The 14,376-nt window shown below is 32.4% G+C and overlaps 2 protein-coding genes across 4 annotated transcripts; both read right to left on the bottom strand.

The window, feature by feature from the left end:
• Positions 1–2,280: 2,280 nt before the first annotated feature.
• LOC111642872 (uncharacterized) lies at positions 2,281–4,550 on the bottom strand. 2 transcript variants are annotated; one of them, XM_089594564.1, is made up of 2 exons: positions 4,421–4,550; positions 2,281–4,169 (listed from the first exon to the last, which is right to left on the bottom strand). In XM_089594564.1, exon 2 carries the CDS (start codon positions 4,138–4,140, stop codon positions 2,680–2,682), a length of 1,461 nt encoding a protein of 486 aa, XP_089450690.1. In that variant the 5' UTR covers positions 4,141–4,169; positions 4,421–4,550; the 3' UTR covers positions 2,281–2,679. The 2 variants fall into 2 exon arrangements, with proteins under 2 accessions (XP_089450690.1, XP_023245212.2); XM_023389444.2 differs by having other exon boundaries at positions 2,281–4,151.
• A 3,148-nt stretch (positions 4,551–7,698) lies between these two features.
• Rat1 (5'-3' exoribonuclease 2 Rat1) lies at positions 7,699–13,445 on the bottom strand. Of its 2 annotated transcripts, XM_089594562.1 has the most exons (17): positions 13,344–13,445; positions 12,947–13,037; positions 12,720–12,847; positions 12,537–12,648; positions 12,187–12,360; positions 11,948–12,110; positions 11,408–11,868; positions 11,122–11,328; positions 10,898–11,056; positions 10,670–10,836; positions 10,429–10,597; positions 10,025–10,271; positions 9,717–9,945; positions 9,399–9,623; positions 9,228–9,304; positions 8,891–9,147; positions 7,699–8,762 (listed from the first exon to the last, which is right to left on the bottom strand). In XM_089594562.1, the coding sequence occupies exons 2-17, from the start codon at positions 13,019–13,021 to the stop codon at positions 8,724–8,726; spliced, it is 2,889 nt and encodes a 962-aa protein (XP_089450688.1). In that variant the 5' UTR covers positions 13,022–13,037; positions 13,344–13,445; the 3' UTR covers positions 7,699–8,723. The 2 variants fall into 2 exon arrangements, with proteins under 2 accessions (XP_089450688.1, XP_014214697.2); XM_014359211.2 differs by having other exon boundaries at positions 12,947–13,445.
• Between the last annotated feature and the right edge of the window lie 931 nt (positions 13,446–14,376).

Raw genomic sequence — 14,376 nt, 5'->3', positions numbered from 1 at the left:
ATTTGAAAAAAATGAAAAAAAGATATTATTCTGGTAACATGAATTTTTTGACGAAGAAAAAATTATTGTTAGTTATTATTTTAAATTAAATAATGAAACGTTCAGTTTAGTCCAAAAAAGTTTCAAGCCAATAAGATGATGGCGTTTATCAACATTAATTTTACATTACAATCGTACAAGTACGTATCCTTAAAAGATATCTATTAAAGTTTGAACTATTTGATGCTAGATTGCTACCTTGAAAAAATTATTGAAAGTATTGTTCGATCAAAACAAAGTGCCCATTATTTTCAGTGATTGTTAAAGAAAAAATTTTAATTGCACTTCAAACTGATCGTTCGAACCTTCAAATGACTATTTCTTATTTTCGACTATTCTGTTTACAACAATGAGAAGGTAAAATTATCAGCGGGCTAAGACTAAGACATTGCTGAGTTATAATTAAAAGAAGAAATACTTGCATCTTAATTATTCGTCCAAAACTATTCAAACTTGTTTTTCCGTAGATATTCTAATCTGGACTAAATTACTGGACTTCACTGCAAATCCAATGGGATTACCTCAATATGGTTCACGCGTATAAGATTGATTGTCACACTTTTTACACATTTCACTTCTATAGAATTTTTATGTTTTAACTTGGTTGTAATAAATAATTCATTAGTCACTCCGATATTTGATTTCATTTTACATTATTTCATCGCGTGATAAAAAATTACCCACATAAACATGTGAAATGCAAGCAAACGTGTAAAAAGTATTTAAATTTGGGTTCGAAGTGTTTATTTAGGAAATCGTAGTAGTGATTTTTTGTTCAATTCACTAAACAAATGGATAGTGATAAATTAATGCTGTGAAGTTGATCGGTGACTTTAGTTCACTAAATTTGTTTTAAATAACTAAAAAAATGAAGAGTTACTTGGTTGATGCTTCTCCAATGTCGATTTTCGCTTTGGACTTTTTATCTGCGACTAACTGTACTCTCCGTATCGAAGCATATTTATTCTCGTATTTCTCCTTGTCGTAACCAAAAAAGTTAGGAAGGGGAGAAATTTTTATCGACTAACTACTATTTGTTTTGAAATCAGAATGTTGCCCTCTTAAAGCAATCAATTGGGGCACTCTTTTAGCCACTTACAGGAGGTACACGCCACGCCCCCCCCTATTTTTGTGAGGGTTTCCTATGAACCATAATTAAGACTTTTCGAGGTACTAAAAGATGTACCAATACTGCAAGGTCCACGCGGCTTCTCCGACATAACTGGATAGAACAAGATATTGTTCAAAAAAACTTTAAATTCCTAATTATACACAATTTTTTAGTCTTCGGTCAATGACTTTCATTAAATAGAATCATAATAGGTCTTCCGAGTGCAATTTTTCATAAATATCACCAACTTACGGAAGGTGAAAGTTATAGTTAGTTATTTATTTGTATACCCAATTAATTAACGGTAATGAATAAGTTATTTTAAAATGTGCACTTTGCGTAATTTATAACATGTCATGTATAACAAGTTGCACTTGTGTAAATTATGTCAGTTTAAGAATTTGTTAACCGAAGAGTTCTAAATTGGGATGTATTCAGAATTTTTAACTTTGTTCAAAAAATACCTTTACCTGATAGTCAAATGATATTCGAAAATTTGCACAATGTTTTCTACGAGTTGAATTCCCTTTTTGATTACAAAGATCTTGTTTCACATTAGTTGTGATGACCACGATTTTTCATGTTTCCATTTTTTTAAATAAGTTCATACGTAATGAAATATAAGGCCAAACGTTATGTCAAAAGTTTCGTTTAAGAGATATAATGTTACAGCAAACAAGTCGAAGAAAGTGTGAATTATTTATGAATTACGTACATGATTCATGGAGTAAATGGATTAAAAAATCTGTAAGACTTAGAATATTTATTTATTTAACGTTTTTATTGAAAATTTTTAGACAACGTTTCTTTGCTTGAAAATTATTTTTAAGACATAAAGTGAAAAACTGTGATTTTTGCTGCGAGACCAAATGAAAATATTCTTAATAATTTTAATATTAATACCCTATTGATGACTGACACAGAACTTTTAGAAAAATAAATGAATAAATAAATATATATATACCCACATTTATTTATTAGGTTAAATTTGACATCACTAATATTTATGTTACTTAAATAAATAATCTAATCAACAAATCATCAGCTTACTGATTTTACTTTCATGCCATTTTCTTTTATCGTTTTTTGAATTCTTAATTTTTGTTTTCTTCGTTTTTTGACTCCTTAAGTATTGCAAGTAAATTTAACGTACTTTTGTTTTGTGTATTTTTTCTCTTTCAAAAAACTAGAAAGTTTTTTATGTTATTCAACTGGTAAAGTAAATTAAAAATCTAAATGTTATATTAACATTATTTTATACAGTATTTATTTATAGTTGTTTAGCTTATAAACTCTCTGTATCATTCAGCTCTAAAAGGCATTCTTTTACCCGTTCTGTTTATTTGTACATTACGCTTATTTGGGTAACGATTACCGTTGCATTACGCGATACTATTTTAAATCATATCAATATAATATATTACATTCTTTAGTTTACTGGTGCTTTGAAAAACGGTCATGCATATTCATTTATTTACACAGAATTGTATTAATAACTATCGAGTATCACGTAAAAAAAAAAAAAAAATTTAAAACCGTAAAGTTTTTCCAGTCTTTAGATGAAGCCAATATTCAAATAATCCGGTCATTTTTATGTCTCCTGTCCATGTTTGATCTGCTTCGCATTCTTTAAAACTCTCCATCAACTCAGTAGATAATTTTTTTTCAAAACTCTTCAATAACTGCTCTTCATCTGATATTTTTCCGACTTTTATTAACTTCACATTTTTATCTGACACTTTTTTAGTTACTTTGAGACTATTAAAGTTAACAGCTTCAGGATTAAACGGCATTAAGCCAGTTTTTTTAAACCAATTTTGAATTATTGAGTTTTTTTGATCCATGTCACCTAGGGCATATTTCAGAATCATGGCAAAATCTTCTCTCTTTATATGTTTAGGACTATTTTCGGCTTTCCATTTTACAACAGTTTGGCTCCATATGTTTTTTAGAGTGTGAAAAAATTCAGTGCATTCGGATTTCATTATATATTTTGAACCAAGTGATATTGGGATCAGTTCTATGTGATTTTCTACACAAAATTGCTCCAAAAGTGGTGTCTTATATGAAGAAAATCCATTCAAGTACACAACAACTGGAAATACAATATCATTCTCTAAAGTCCAGGGGTGGAAAACCTTAGTAATGTACTCGTATAAGGATTCCTTGGCCACTAAACCATTCAAATTGACACCAAAACCCCAACCTCCTGGGATATTTTCTTCTATTTTTTTTGGTACTTTGGTTTTATAAGGATACATGATCATAGGAGGCACTTTCAAGCCACTAGCGCTATACATGAACAACGAAGTAAAAAAGTTTTTTTCGCTTGTATCAGAAACTACATGAGCATTTTCTATCAACAATTCATCAGTTGTAGAACACAATTTCAAATGTGTTTCATCGCACATGAATACTTGTGACGCATCAATGTCCAATAAATCTTTGTTATCTAAATATTTTTTTGTCACAGTGTACCAAGATGAAAAATTTTGTTGAGTTTGTAACACACTAGTTTTCAACCTAACATCTTTATGACGTCTTAAAAAACCAACATACCAATGCTGGCTAGGTCTTCCGTTTTTAAAAGGTGTCTCTCTGCCTAATTTTAAAACATACTCTTGCACATAATTCAACAATTGATGTCTACTTACAGAAGTGCCAGTTTCTTTTTCACTTTGTTTCATCCAGTTTACAATATCTTGCTCTTCCGAAGAAGTTAAAACTGTGGGGGGTCCAGTTCTGCAATCGATTTTTTCAGGATTTTGAATAAACCTGTGCATAGAAGTAAGTGGGACTCCATGAATTTTCGCTGCTCTTCTCATCGAGCATCCTTTCTCCACTGCTTGCAAAGCCAGTTTAACAGAATCCACAGAATAATTTTTCCTAGGAATTTTCGGCGTCCCAGCTTTCTTGATTGCTTTCATTTTAATTATTCCTTTTTTAAGAAAAGCACTACCTTTTTCCTCTTCCTCTTTTTCAGAGATCATCTTTCATTAATCTGAAATCACAAACGGAACTACTGGTGTTGTTATTTGTTAAATAAACTTTCATTGTGTTTTTTTTTAAACCAAATATAATTTTAAAAAACGTTCAAATAAAGATATTCGCCTGCAGCTTCCCGCTCTTATTACGCATATACCAAGTGAGTACGTAATAGTGTTGTTGTTCGCAATTCATAACAGCATTTTTACAAGCGAGTTCTCAAAAAATAAGGTTAGGAGTGCAACTTTTCCGAAAAACAATAACACTAACATGGGCTTGACTTACTTGCATACGCAGTGACAGATGGAAAATGTAGCGGAATCAGAATCCAAGTCCAAAGATCAGCCAACGTGTCGTTTTATCGAGGAGCTCAATTAACTAGACAAAAACAACTTGGACATGCGTTTCACGAAGAGCTGTCAGCCCCGGAAACAAAGCGAAATGCATCATGGAACAATATATTTCTCTCTCTCTCCAACACATCAGCGCCCTTCATCTCGTTGTGGTAAACATTGAAAGCTCGCCTTTGAACGGGTGTCAAAACCCGATTTTTATTTATTATTAATAACGAGTATAAGTAATTACCAATACATAGATACAATGTCTATTTTTATTGTTATCAACGGATATTTGTAACCAACCATTCTGAGCGATATATAATCATTTGGGCACACATTAAATCTTTTTAGGTGTGACTAATATATGCATCTAGTATGAGTCGAGGATGAAGGTGGTCTGTGGATATGTGTGGAAAAATGTACCTTATCAATAAATCAATTATCAAGTCTATCGACCAACATTAACTCAAGTAATTATCATCCAAATACGCTCAAATTCTCTTTGTAACTTCGAGTTGCATCTTTGGATGTCTAAGCTGACGGTAAAGTACGTAAGTATAGTCTTAACGTAACTAGTACAATAAAAAAGGCACTAGTATAATAAAAAATTTTAAAACGTAATTACGCTTGAATTTCTGTTAATAAAATGAAATCACCGTAAACTGCTGAAAAAAAAAAAAAAAAAAAAAAACAACTTTTTTTCCAACTAGTTTCTGTATAACTTCTGTATTTTGTTTGTGTACTTACATGTTTTCCTGTAAACAGAAAAATGTATACGTACTATAAACCTACAAAATTATATCGCGAATACGAAATCCTAAAAATCTCTCAATTTTATTTCGACTTTTTGAGATCAATAATCAAAAATAAATGTTTCTCATATTTGTTGTACATTAGTAATTTTTCTTACAAGGAATTTAAGCCCTAAACACATCCTGTAGGTCCTGCCCCAGCCCAATTTACAAAAGTATTGTTTTTTTCGTAATTATACTACAAGTTGGATAGTTTTTAATTGTTCATTTTAAAAAAATACTTTTTTCTACTCAACAAAGGCTACTTTTTTACCCAATATTAAGTGATTTGCTTATTAATTGGAAGAAATACGTTAAATATTAAAAACTGCTCTTTTAACGGTATTTCCTGATTTTTCTCAGAAAACATACGACGAATTCTAATCCAACAAGTTTCATTCGATGAATTTTTTAATATTAAAAACTTTCTAATAGAACTTTCGTTTCGGTAGGAAGTTTCTTTTTTTTTTTTTTTTTTTTTTTTACAAAAAATCGTGCTTTCGACTTTTATGAATTTTTTTAGTTTATATGCTGTGCAACAACTATATGAGATCACTATTTTAAGGATGGTCCAATCCACACGATTCTTTTTTTGTTTCCCAAAAAGAAAAACGTTTAAAAATGGCTGAAAAAATGTATTGTAGCATGAAAGTTTATTAATTTACATTAAAAGGTAAAGTATTGATATTGAAACGAAGTTGGATATGATAATCAAATAAAATCTAAAGTAAATCTTGTTATGTGACTAACACTTTTTGCTCTGACACTTCGTAGATTGGTGGTGCCTCACCAGTTAGCCGCTAGTTTGGTGTCGTTAAAAAATTATTTATTTATTGTTTGTCACGAACGAATAATTTAGGAGCGAGTAATATTTCGAGGCTTTACTGGGTATCAAATTAACAACTGTGTAGGCTTTGAACGTATCACCTTCAAAATTATTTTAAAATAACGCATATTATAAATAAATATTTTTATATACGTTTAACACATGATCATCTTTTATTATAATCGAGGGTTAAAAAATGAAGTAAAAAAACAATTCTGGACCAATTGATTAGTAGTAAATTTCTTCTAAATATATTCTTGACTCATGTAGGTTTTAAGTTTCATGTTTTTGAAGTGAATTTAAATAGTTTTTGTAATTTTTTGTACCCTCATTGGTAGTATTTAATATTAATTACTTGTCCCGACTTTTGTTTTAACTTGTTAATGTTTCATTTTTATGATCAAATTATATGGTCGAAATAATACAGGCAATTATGTTTTTTTTTATTAAATAACAAACATAAATTATTTCTACGAAAAATTTGTCATATAAATAACAATTTTAATTGGTTATCATAAAGTTCCATATTAATTGATAAAAAAGAATAGGTATTACAAGATACAAGTTTCAATTAATTATAATTCACAACAATTATCATTATTTTTTTATTTTGTACGTCTTTTTTGCATTTTCCAAGATGAAATGAAAAAAAAAAAAAAAAAAAAAAAAAAAAATGACTAATAACAACAGTTACGAAATTGTATCACCAATCTCATAGCTAAACTTTAATATTTCTTAATTATTAATTAAAGTATAACTCCTGCTTGTAATTCAAACGTTTAATTTTGTACGAAATTTTTTAAATAATCGTAAAGTAAAAAAACAAACGCGTTTTTGGTCAAACAACTTTTTCGTCTCCTGTAAGAATATGATATTGTATAACCCATCACCCTGAATTTCTGCGATGACTATACATACAACGAGGAGAGCATATATAAGTTCTCTCGAAATATAACGCTGACACTCGTGACTTGAATCCCATTATCTGTACCATCGCTGAGAGGGAGAGTATATTCATTAAGTACTTACCCCAGCTCATCTGCTCTTGATTATTGGCATTTTTTTAAAACCGCTGACTTCACTACTTTCCTGTATTATACAACCCCTTGAGGAATACTATTTATACCTCTCCCTGTACACCCTATCACGGATTACATGCTGCGAAGACAAAAGAAGATGTACGTGCCACGAAAAAAGGGGAAGCTCATCAGTAGTTTACTTTTTTGTACATTTATTGGTATCCTTGAAAAATTTGAAAAAAATCACAAGTGTACGTAACAGTCTTAAAATTGACATTATTTAAATGTTAGTATCAAATTTCATTGTACACGAATGATAATGCGCAAGTTGCTTTATTTTTTTGAAAATCATACGTATGATAGGCATATTGATGACCAGTTTTTTCATTAGATTTGATGGATTGTATTTTTTACTTAATCTGTTAATAAATTTAAATATTTTTTTGTTTTTGTGATAAAGTAGTTGATTTTTTAGTATTAAAACAAGTTTTTATGATTTTCAATTGTGGGACTTTTACTAAGAAAATTTTCGAGTTAGGAATAGGATGTTGAGGTATTCTTTAGCTCAAAATAAACAGCAACATACAGATTTATCTTATATAGAACTTTTTATTACATTTTTTTATCAACATGTCATTTCCAATTAATCGTCCCAAATATTTTATACAGACTTATAAACTTTTTCTTAGTTAAAAAATCATCGTGTACGATATTTTTGACAAAAACATTATACTGACAGCAGTAGAAATAGTATTTCCCAAATTATGCAATAATAATATTACACTTTTTACGAGTTTACTAAATACTTTTACTTACAGCACTATGTTACTACAAATAATATTACATACAAATATTCTTCTGTACATTTCATATAACATCTTATGTTTCATCTCTGCAGTTTTCATTACATACTTACAATGGTTAAATTGATTAAAAATTCCGTAATGGTTTATACAATTTACTCGTGAATTTTTGTACATATGTGTACGCTATTAAATACAGATGTAATTGTGTGCATAAAACTATATATACACATAATAGCAATTGATTACCAAGATAAAATTAAAATTTTATTGAAAGGTTAAAAAAAAAAAATAAATAAAAACAAGAATTACAAAGATGAAATATTTTTTGCTATGCAACAAACTTTAGCCATGTGAATAATGTATCACATCTACTGTTAATCTTTCTAAGGTATACAACGATATTTGTTTTCCTACGAAGTTTTACTCAAACAATGAGGTGACACGTAACAATTTTTTACAGCATTCTTCATACCATTACAAGTGGTATCATAGTTTAACTGAAAAAACATATGCAGCTTACAATACCTTAGAAAAAAATGTCTCATAGTAAATGCACTGATTGTAAAATGCACGCACTATTTTGTATGATTAATGCTAAGGAATATCAAATTTTTCCCTGTCAACCATGTATAAAAATTATAATTACAATGATCGATGTATGTACAGTACAACATCAGCAAAAGAGTAGATCTTTCTCTCACCATTGGTTCAAACATCTTTGCAATGATTATTGCGATGACAGAGTGCATGAAGTATGAACAAAATTTGCAACACTTTGATTTGATACGACACCATTGTCCTGAGTGGTTTAGTGTTTGTTGTATCGATTGTTTCTGTTCTGCTGACCCTGTAATGGAAGAAATAAAAGAAAAGTTTGTACAATATGATAATTTCTAATTTATAAAATGTCATAAGCAAGATAAATATTACATATATATTTCTCATAAGAAAAAAAGAAAAACAGTTAACACTCACTGGGTTGAAGTTTCTGTTTTGCTGATTCGCATTTTGGTACGGCCGATTACCACGTTGTTGTTGTTGCTGCTGCTGCGAAAAGCCACGCTGCTGGAGTGACTGTTGTTGCATCTGAAAATTATGTGAAGAATAGCCACCAAGCCAGGGTCCGGACTGTATTGATCCTGGTCGAGGCTGGTTCGACTGATAGCCACTGCTGCTGGACTGATTCCTCGATTGGTTACCCGATGAAGAGTAGCCACTCTGATAGCCACCACCTACAAAAAATCGAACAAAATAATGGATTTGTTCAATGATTGGGACAAATTTCTTTTCTCGTTTAAAACTGTGATCATACCTCGGGATGACTGCTGTAATAGAGAGGGTGGTGGTACATGACCGTATATACCAGGTTGACGGTTGTTCATGTGATGGCTGTGAATTGTTTAAATATATTAATAAAATAAATTATTAAAAAAAAAAAAAAAAAAACTAATACGAACGTTCCTAAAATATATACGTGACTTACTTCAGCATTCGGTGGCCTGCGTCACCCAAAGAGCCAACTTTGTTGGAAGGAACAAAGCCTATTTGTGGCTTCCAATTGTTGCCTCTTTGATTACCGTGATTACCTTGATGGGAATTTTGGACGTGATCTTGCGGCTTCAGAACTCGAGGTGGCTCTTCGGCTCCTTTCAGCCTCTTTGCAGGGAAAAGGAAGTCCTCTGGATATTTTGGATCCCGGAACCTCACGCTACCAATTTATTTTAGTATTTATTACTTACATACACTTTGTGCAATTTATCATTTATCATGAAAAAAAAAAAAAAAAATCCGTAAAATTTACCAAATAACTTGGTTATTTCTGACAGGCAGTGTATTTATAGGTGAAGGGAGAGTGGCACCTTCGCCGACGCAATCCTCTGCTAATAAAACAGTTCCTCTCACACCGTCCAGGCATACATCTACTTCAGTATTGAAATAAACTTTGTTTGCGTAAAGACCCTTCAAAAACTTGTAATCTTTGTGATCGGGTCCAATATACAATCTATCATCCCCTCGCACGTTACGCTTCTCTACAAACATGTTTAAACTTGGTGTAAACCATCGTTTTAAAGTTTTGTGGAACATGAGAGAAAAAAATGTTTCACTAACTTTCTGCTTCAGTTAGAAGAAGGTAAAATGGTTCTAGCGCTTTAAAAAGTCTTTCCTCCTCGACAAATGGCAACAGGGCAACACCTTGCCAAGCAAATTTTTTTCCATTTAAATCGATTTTAAAGTCTTCTGGATAAAAATCGATTATCGGTGATCTTGGGTCTTTCATTAATTTTCCCCAAGGTTCTGGTACGTGATTGCAACTGGCAGCTGGAAACACGCCCATCAGTTGTTCTAAGGGTCGGAACTGAAAATTGAGCAGAAAAGATTTTTATCTTTCGAAAAATATAAATTAAGCAAAACTTGAATTTTTAGATTTTCTGAGGCTATCGAGGACCTTTGGTTAAAATGAAAATTTTAAAAATATTGTCAATGTTAAATATTGAAAAAAATGTATGACTTACTGGAACAGTTCCCTTTTCAAATTCAGTGGAAAGACCACCTATATTGATGAAATCACTGGCAAAAGGAGCATAGTGGTATGGAAAGTACCACTTCCACGAAGCACAGCCTTGATAATAATAACGCAATACCCAACACAGCCCTCGTACATACTGAAGAGCAACGTTGTTTCTGCAAAGAAAAAAAATTATTTTATTAAAACCTCATATATTAAAGAATCACTGAGCAAAGACCAGTACCCACCTAAACGCCATATTTTCGGGCATAACGTCAAACTTGGATTCGTAATACCGATTTTTAAATCCATCTTCCCAAAGTCTCACTTCGTCGTGAGCTTGATCGTCTTCCTCTTCCTCGATTTCATCGTGTTTACGCTTTTGGCCAGGTTGTTGACCACCGAAATTTTGATTCTGAAAAAGAATTGTAAAATTACTTATCAGGAAAGCTCGTTTTCTTCGATATTACACATACCTCTGGTACAATCATTTTTTGAAGAGCAAGAGAAGCGTTAGTGCCTTGGAGTGCACGTTCAACAACACTTGTGTTGTAGTTTCTACCCTGCATTCGCATTTGATATGCTTCGTAGCGAGCATTTTGAACAGGCTGTACTTGCTTTCCCATACCCAGAGGCTGAAAAAGATTTATGTATCTTAATAGTCATAAATTGCTTTTCATATCACGTTTATGGCACTTACACTAGGTGCAAACTGGCCAACTGGTGTCCAGTTTGGTTTATAATTGCTTATTGCTTCCATGCGCCTTTTCTTATTTTTTTCTCGAGCCTTGAATGCCAATTCGTTCTTCTGACGATTTTTAAATATTTCATCTTCCATTTGACCAAGATCAGATAAAATTAATTGCACTCTGTCTAGGTTGACCTCCCCGCTGTTTGTTAAAAATCCCTGTAATTGTAAAAAAAAGTGACGCAAGCGCTCACAATAATAGGATCAATGCAAAAGGAACATTTCATCAATGACTTACCCCAGTTTTATAAACAGTTTTTTTGTACAGATTAACGAGCCTGTCTATAGCATTTTCTCTAATTTCCAGAGAAGGTAAATGAGGTAAAAAGTCATTTCCTACGAAGAAACACATAAACACCCAGTCGTCTATGGCTCTTTCAAAGTCATACTTGAAAGGCAAATTGGGCATTTGCAGTTCTCTCTCTAAATATTCGCGAAGAACGTTCAAGCGAACAAAAATAAACTGGCACTCCGCTGAAAACACTTTCTCTTCCTGTGGTTGATTTGGTTCTGCCCCAAGGCAGTCCTGCATTTCATGACCTAACTGGCCGCAAATATCACAAGGCTTGGGTTTGTTTGGTTTGAATTCTTCACGAATAATGGTAAAGTTAGGCTCATGAGTTGCCAGTCCTAACATAATCAAATCCGCATCAGCTCCACACAAAACGTGGTGAGTATTGGGATCGTGATCTGGTTGGGCTGTAAACAAAATTATTGAGAAAAGTGTTAAAGCAAGATCTCCAGAATTAATGTAAGTATACTGCAGGAAGTTTTGTACCTCTTTGACGTCTGATAAAGTCCATGATTTTGTGTTCTCCTTCTCCAGGAACATTGGCGTCACTGAGAATAACTTTAATATTCTTCCAACCGGGATTACTATTTAATCTTTCGTGGACATAATAATGTAAGCAACTCGATAATCTGGCCATAAAAGGCGTGCCCTGTAGAATTAAAATAAGTCGATTCAAAACAGTTAAGACAGACTTTTTTTCAATACTTTGAAATTAGTTAACTTACAGGTGTGATGCAATTACTGTCAAAGTGCGATTCTTTTGGTTTTTCAGGAGGTAAAAAGACACCTTTGGTCGCTAATTCCGACCTTATTCGAGAAACTTCGACCTGCTTTTCAACGCTTTCCTTTGAAGCCCTAAATCGTCGAGATCTTTGTTGATTCATCTTTGCTCTTGGAGCCTACAAAAAAATAGTCAGCTTATGGTTTTTGGATATTTAATAAGTTTCTATATTTTAAGAAAAGTAAAATCATATCTGCAGGTAGTTTATGACACGTTCACTTTAGGGTTTACAAGACACCAATGAGGTAGTAATGATAGTTCTAAGGGTTAAATCGTTCTGATATGTTTACTCACAACACCATCGATGGCCATGTACAATAATTTTCTAGGTCTAACGATTTTCATTAATCTGTCAATACATTCGAAAATTGCCAACATCATCTCATCTTCATCTTTTGGAGCTGGCCTATGAAACATGAAATTTACAAGTAAGTAGGTACAAAAGAAAACACCCAAGTTATTAAAAAAGACACGTACTTGTCTTCTGGATGTGTGCAGGGATGTATAATGCCATTCATATCGAGGTACAAATTGTCAAATTCCACCCCATTTGGATTGGCTTGCAAGATGTCAACTGGTACCTCAACTCCATCAACATTTGTTGGCTGAGATACAATAGCACGATTATAGAGGAATGATAATAAAAAAGTAATTAATTAATTATTGACAAACAGAATGTTTGGTATCAGTTGTTGATTACGTACCTTTTGCTCGATGCAGTCAATGATGACCGACGGATACTTCCGGCTAAGCCAGCGAAAGAATGCTGGTACTCCCATTGTTGGGGTCTAGCGTCTTGAATAAATAAAATTACCTTTCACAGCAGCAAGAACAACACTAATTACAAATTACAATCCCTTTTTATCCACATTTGCTCTCACACACACACACATATGTGTATATATATATGCACAATTGTGTTTTACTATTTATTCTTTCACTTCCCTCTTCCCTGGCCTATAGTCGCCTTTCTTGTAATGTGAATGTGAATCCAATTGCGTTTTCACCACGTTGAAGTGAAGAATAACATAAGCTGACTCACGGTCATATGCTTACTTTTGTTATATTTCAAAATACATGCGTCCACTGTCTATTAGGTACCACGTTTTGTTCTGAAATAGCTAACATAAAAAGAAACTCCCAACTTTCCCAATTTTGCTATTCTCCCCTGAAAACTGAGATGCACACTCTCTCCCCCTGACCCCTCGTTGTTCCTCTCTCTTTCTCACATCTCAGTATCTCACCACGAGTCACGAAACTCACACGACCACACTCTGGCATAGCAGACGACGTGATCGACGCACTTTTGTTGTTACTGCAGAATGTAGCCTTATCTACGGAAGCCCGCGACATCTGCATGTGTAGTAATTATATATAAAAATCACTACTTTGTAGTATAGTAGTGTCATAAGTATATGGTCGATTTTATAATTTTATTAAACCATAATATACTTAAGTAGAATACCTATACTTTTGGAGATCGATTCTCGGGTTAAAGATAAATTGTACACTTGCCGCAAATAACATAATCACTGTCAACTTTTTATTTTTTATCTGTAAGAGTACTTGCGGCTGGTTTGTAATTATCAAAATGACTTTGCTGTAAATAGCAATAGTTATTCGGATCAGCGCCATCTAGCGGTCTTTATTTTTTGGCCAAAAGTGGCTCCTAAAATTCTCAATCAGAGCATTCAGGATTGGAGCCATTTAGTCAATAATAAACCAGCCGCAACTTATGACGAAGCTATAAAATAAAAAAATAATAGTACGTGTGTTTTTGGCGGCAAGATAACAATCTATTTTTTACTTAAAAATTCATCTTAAAAAGTATAAACACATAGGAGGTCAATTTTTTGGTAGAAAATAGATTGTTATCTTGCCGCCAAAAACACATGTATCGTTATTTTTTTGTTTTATAGCTTTATCATGAGTTGCGGCTGGTTTATAATTGACTGAATGGCTCTAATCCTGAATGCTCTGATTGAGAATTTTGGGAGCCACTTTTAGCCAAAAAATTGAGACCGCTAGATGGCGCTGATTTAAAATAATTATTGGTACTTACAGTAAAGTCACTTTATTAGTTATAAACCAGCCGCAAATGATCTTATAAATAGACGATAAATAGTTAACATTT

Source organism: Copidosoma floridanum, unplaced genomic scaffold, assembly GCF_036245765.1.
Source record: "Copidosoma floridanum isolate Cflo_tuat_1 unplaced genomic scaffold, Cflo_Japanese_pri ptg000021l, whole genome shotgun sequence".
Taxonomy (NCBI): domain Eukaryota; kingdom Metazoa; phylum Arthropoda; class Insecta; order Hymenoptera; family Encyrtidae; genus Copidosoma; species Copidosoma floridanum.
The sequence above is the reverse complement of the archived record's forward strand: the minus strand, read 5'-3'. Positions and strand labels throughout refer to the sequence as shown.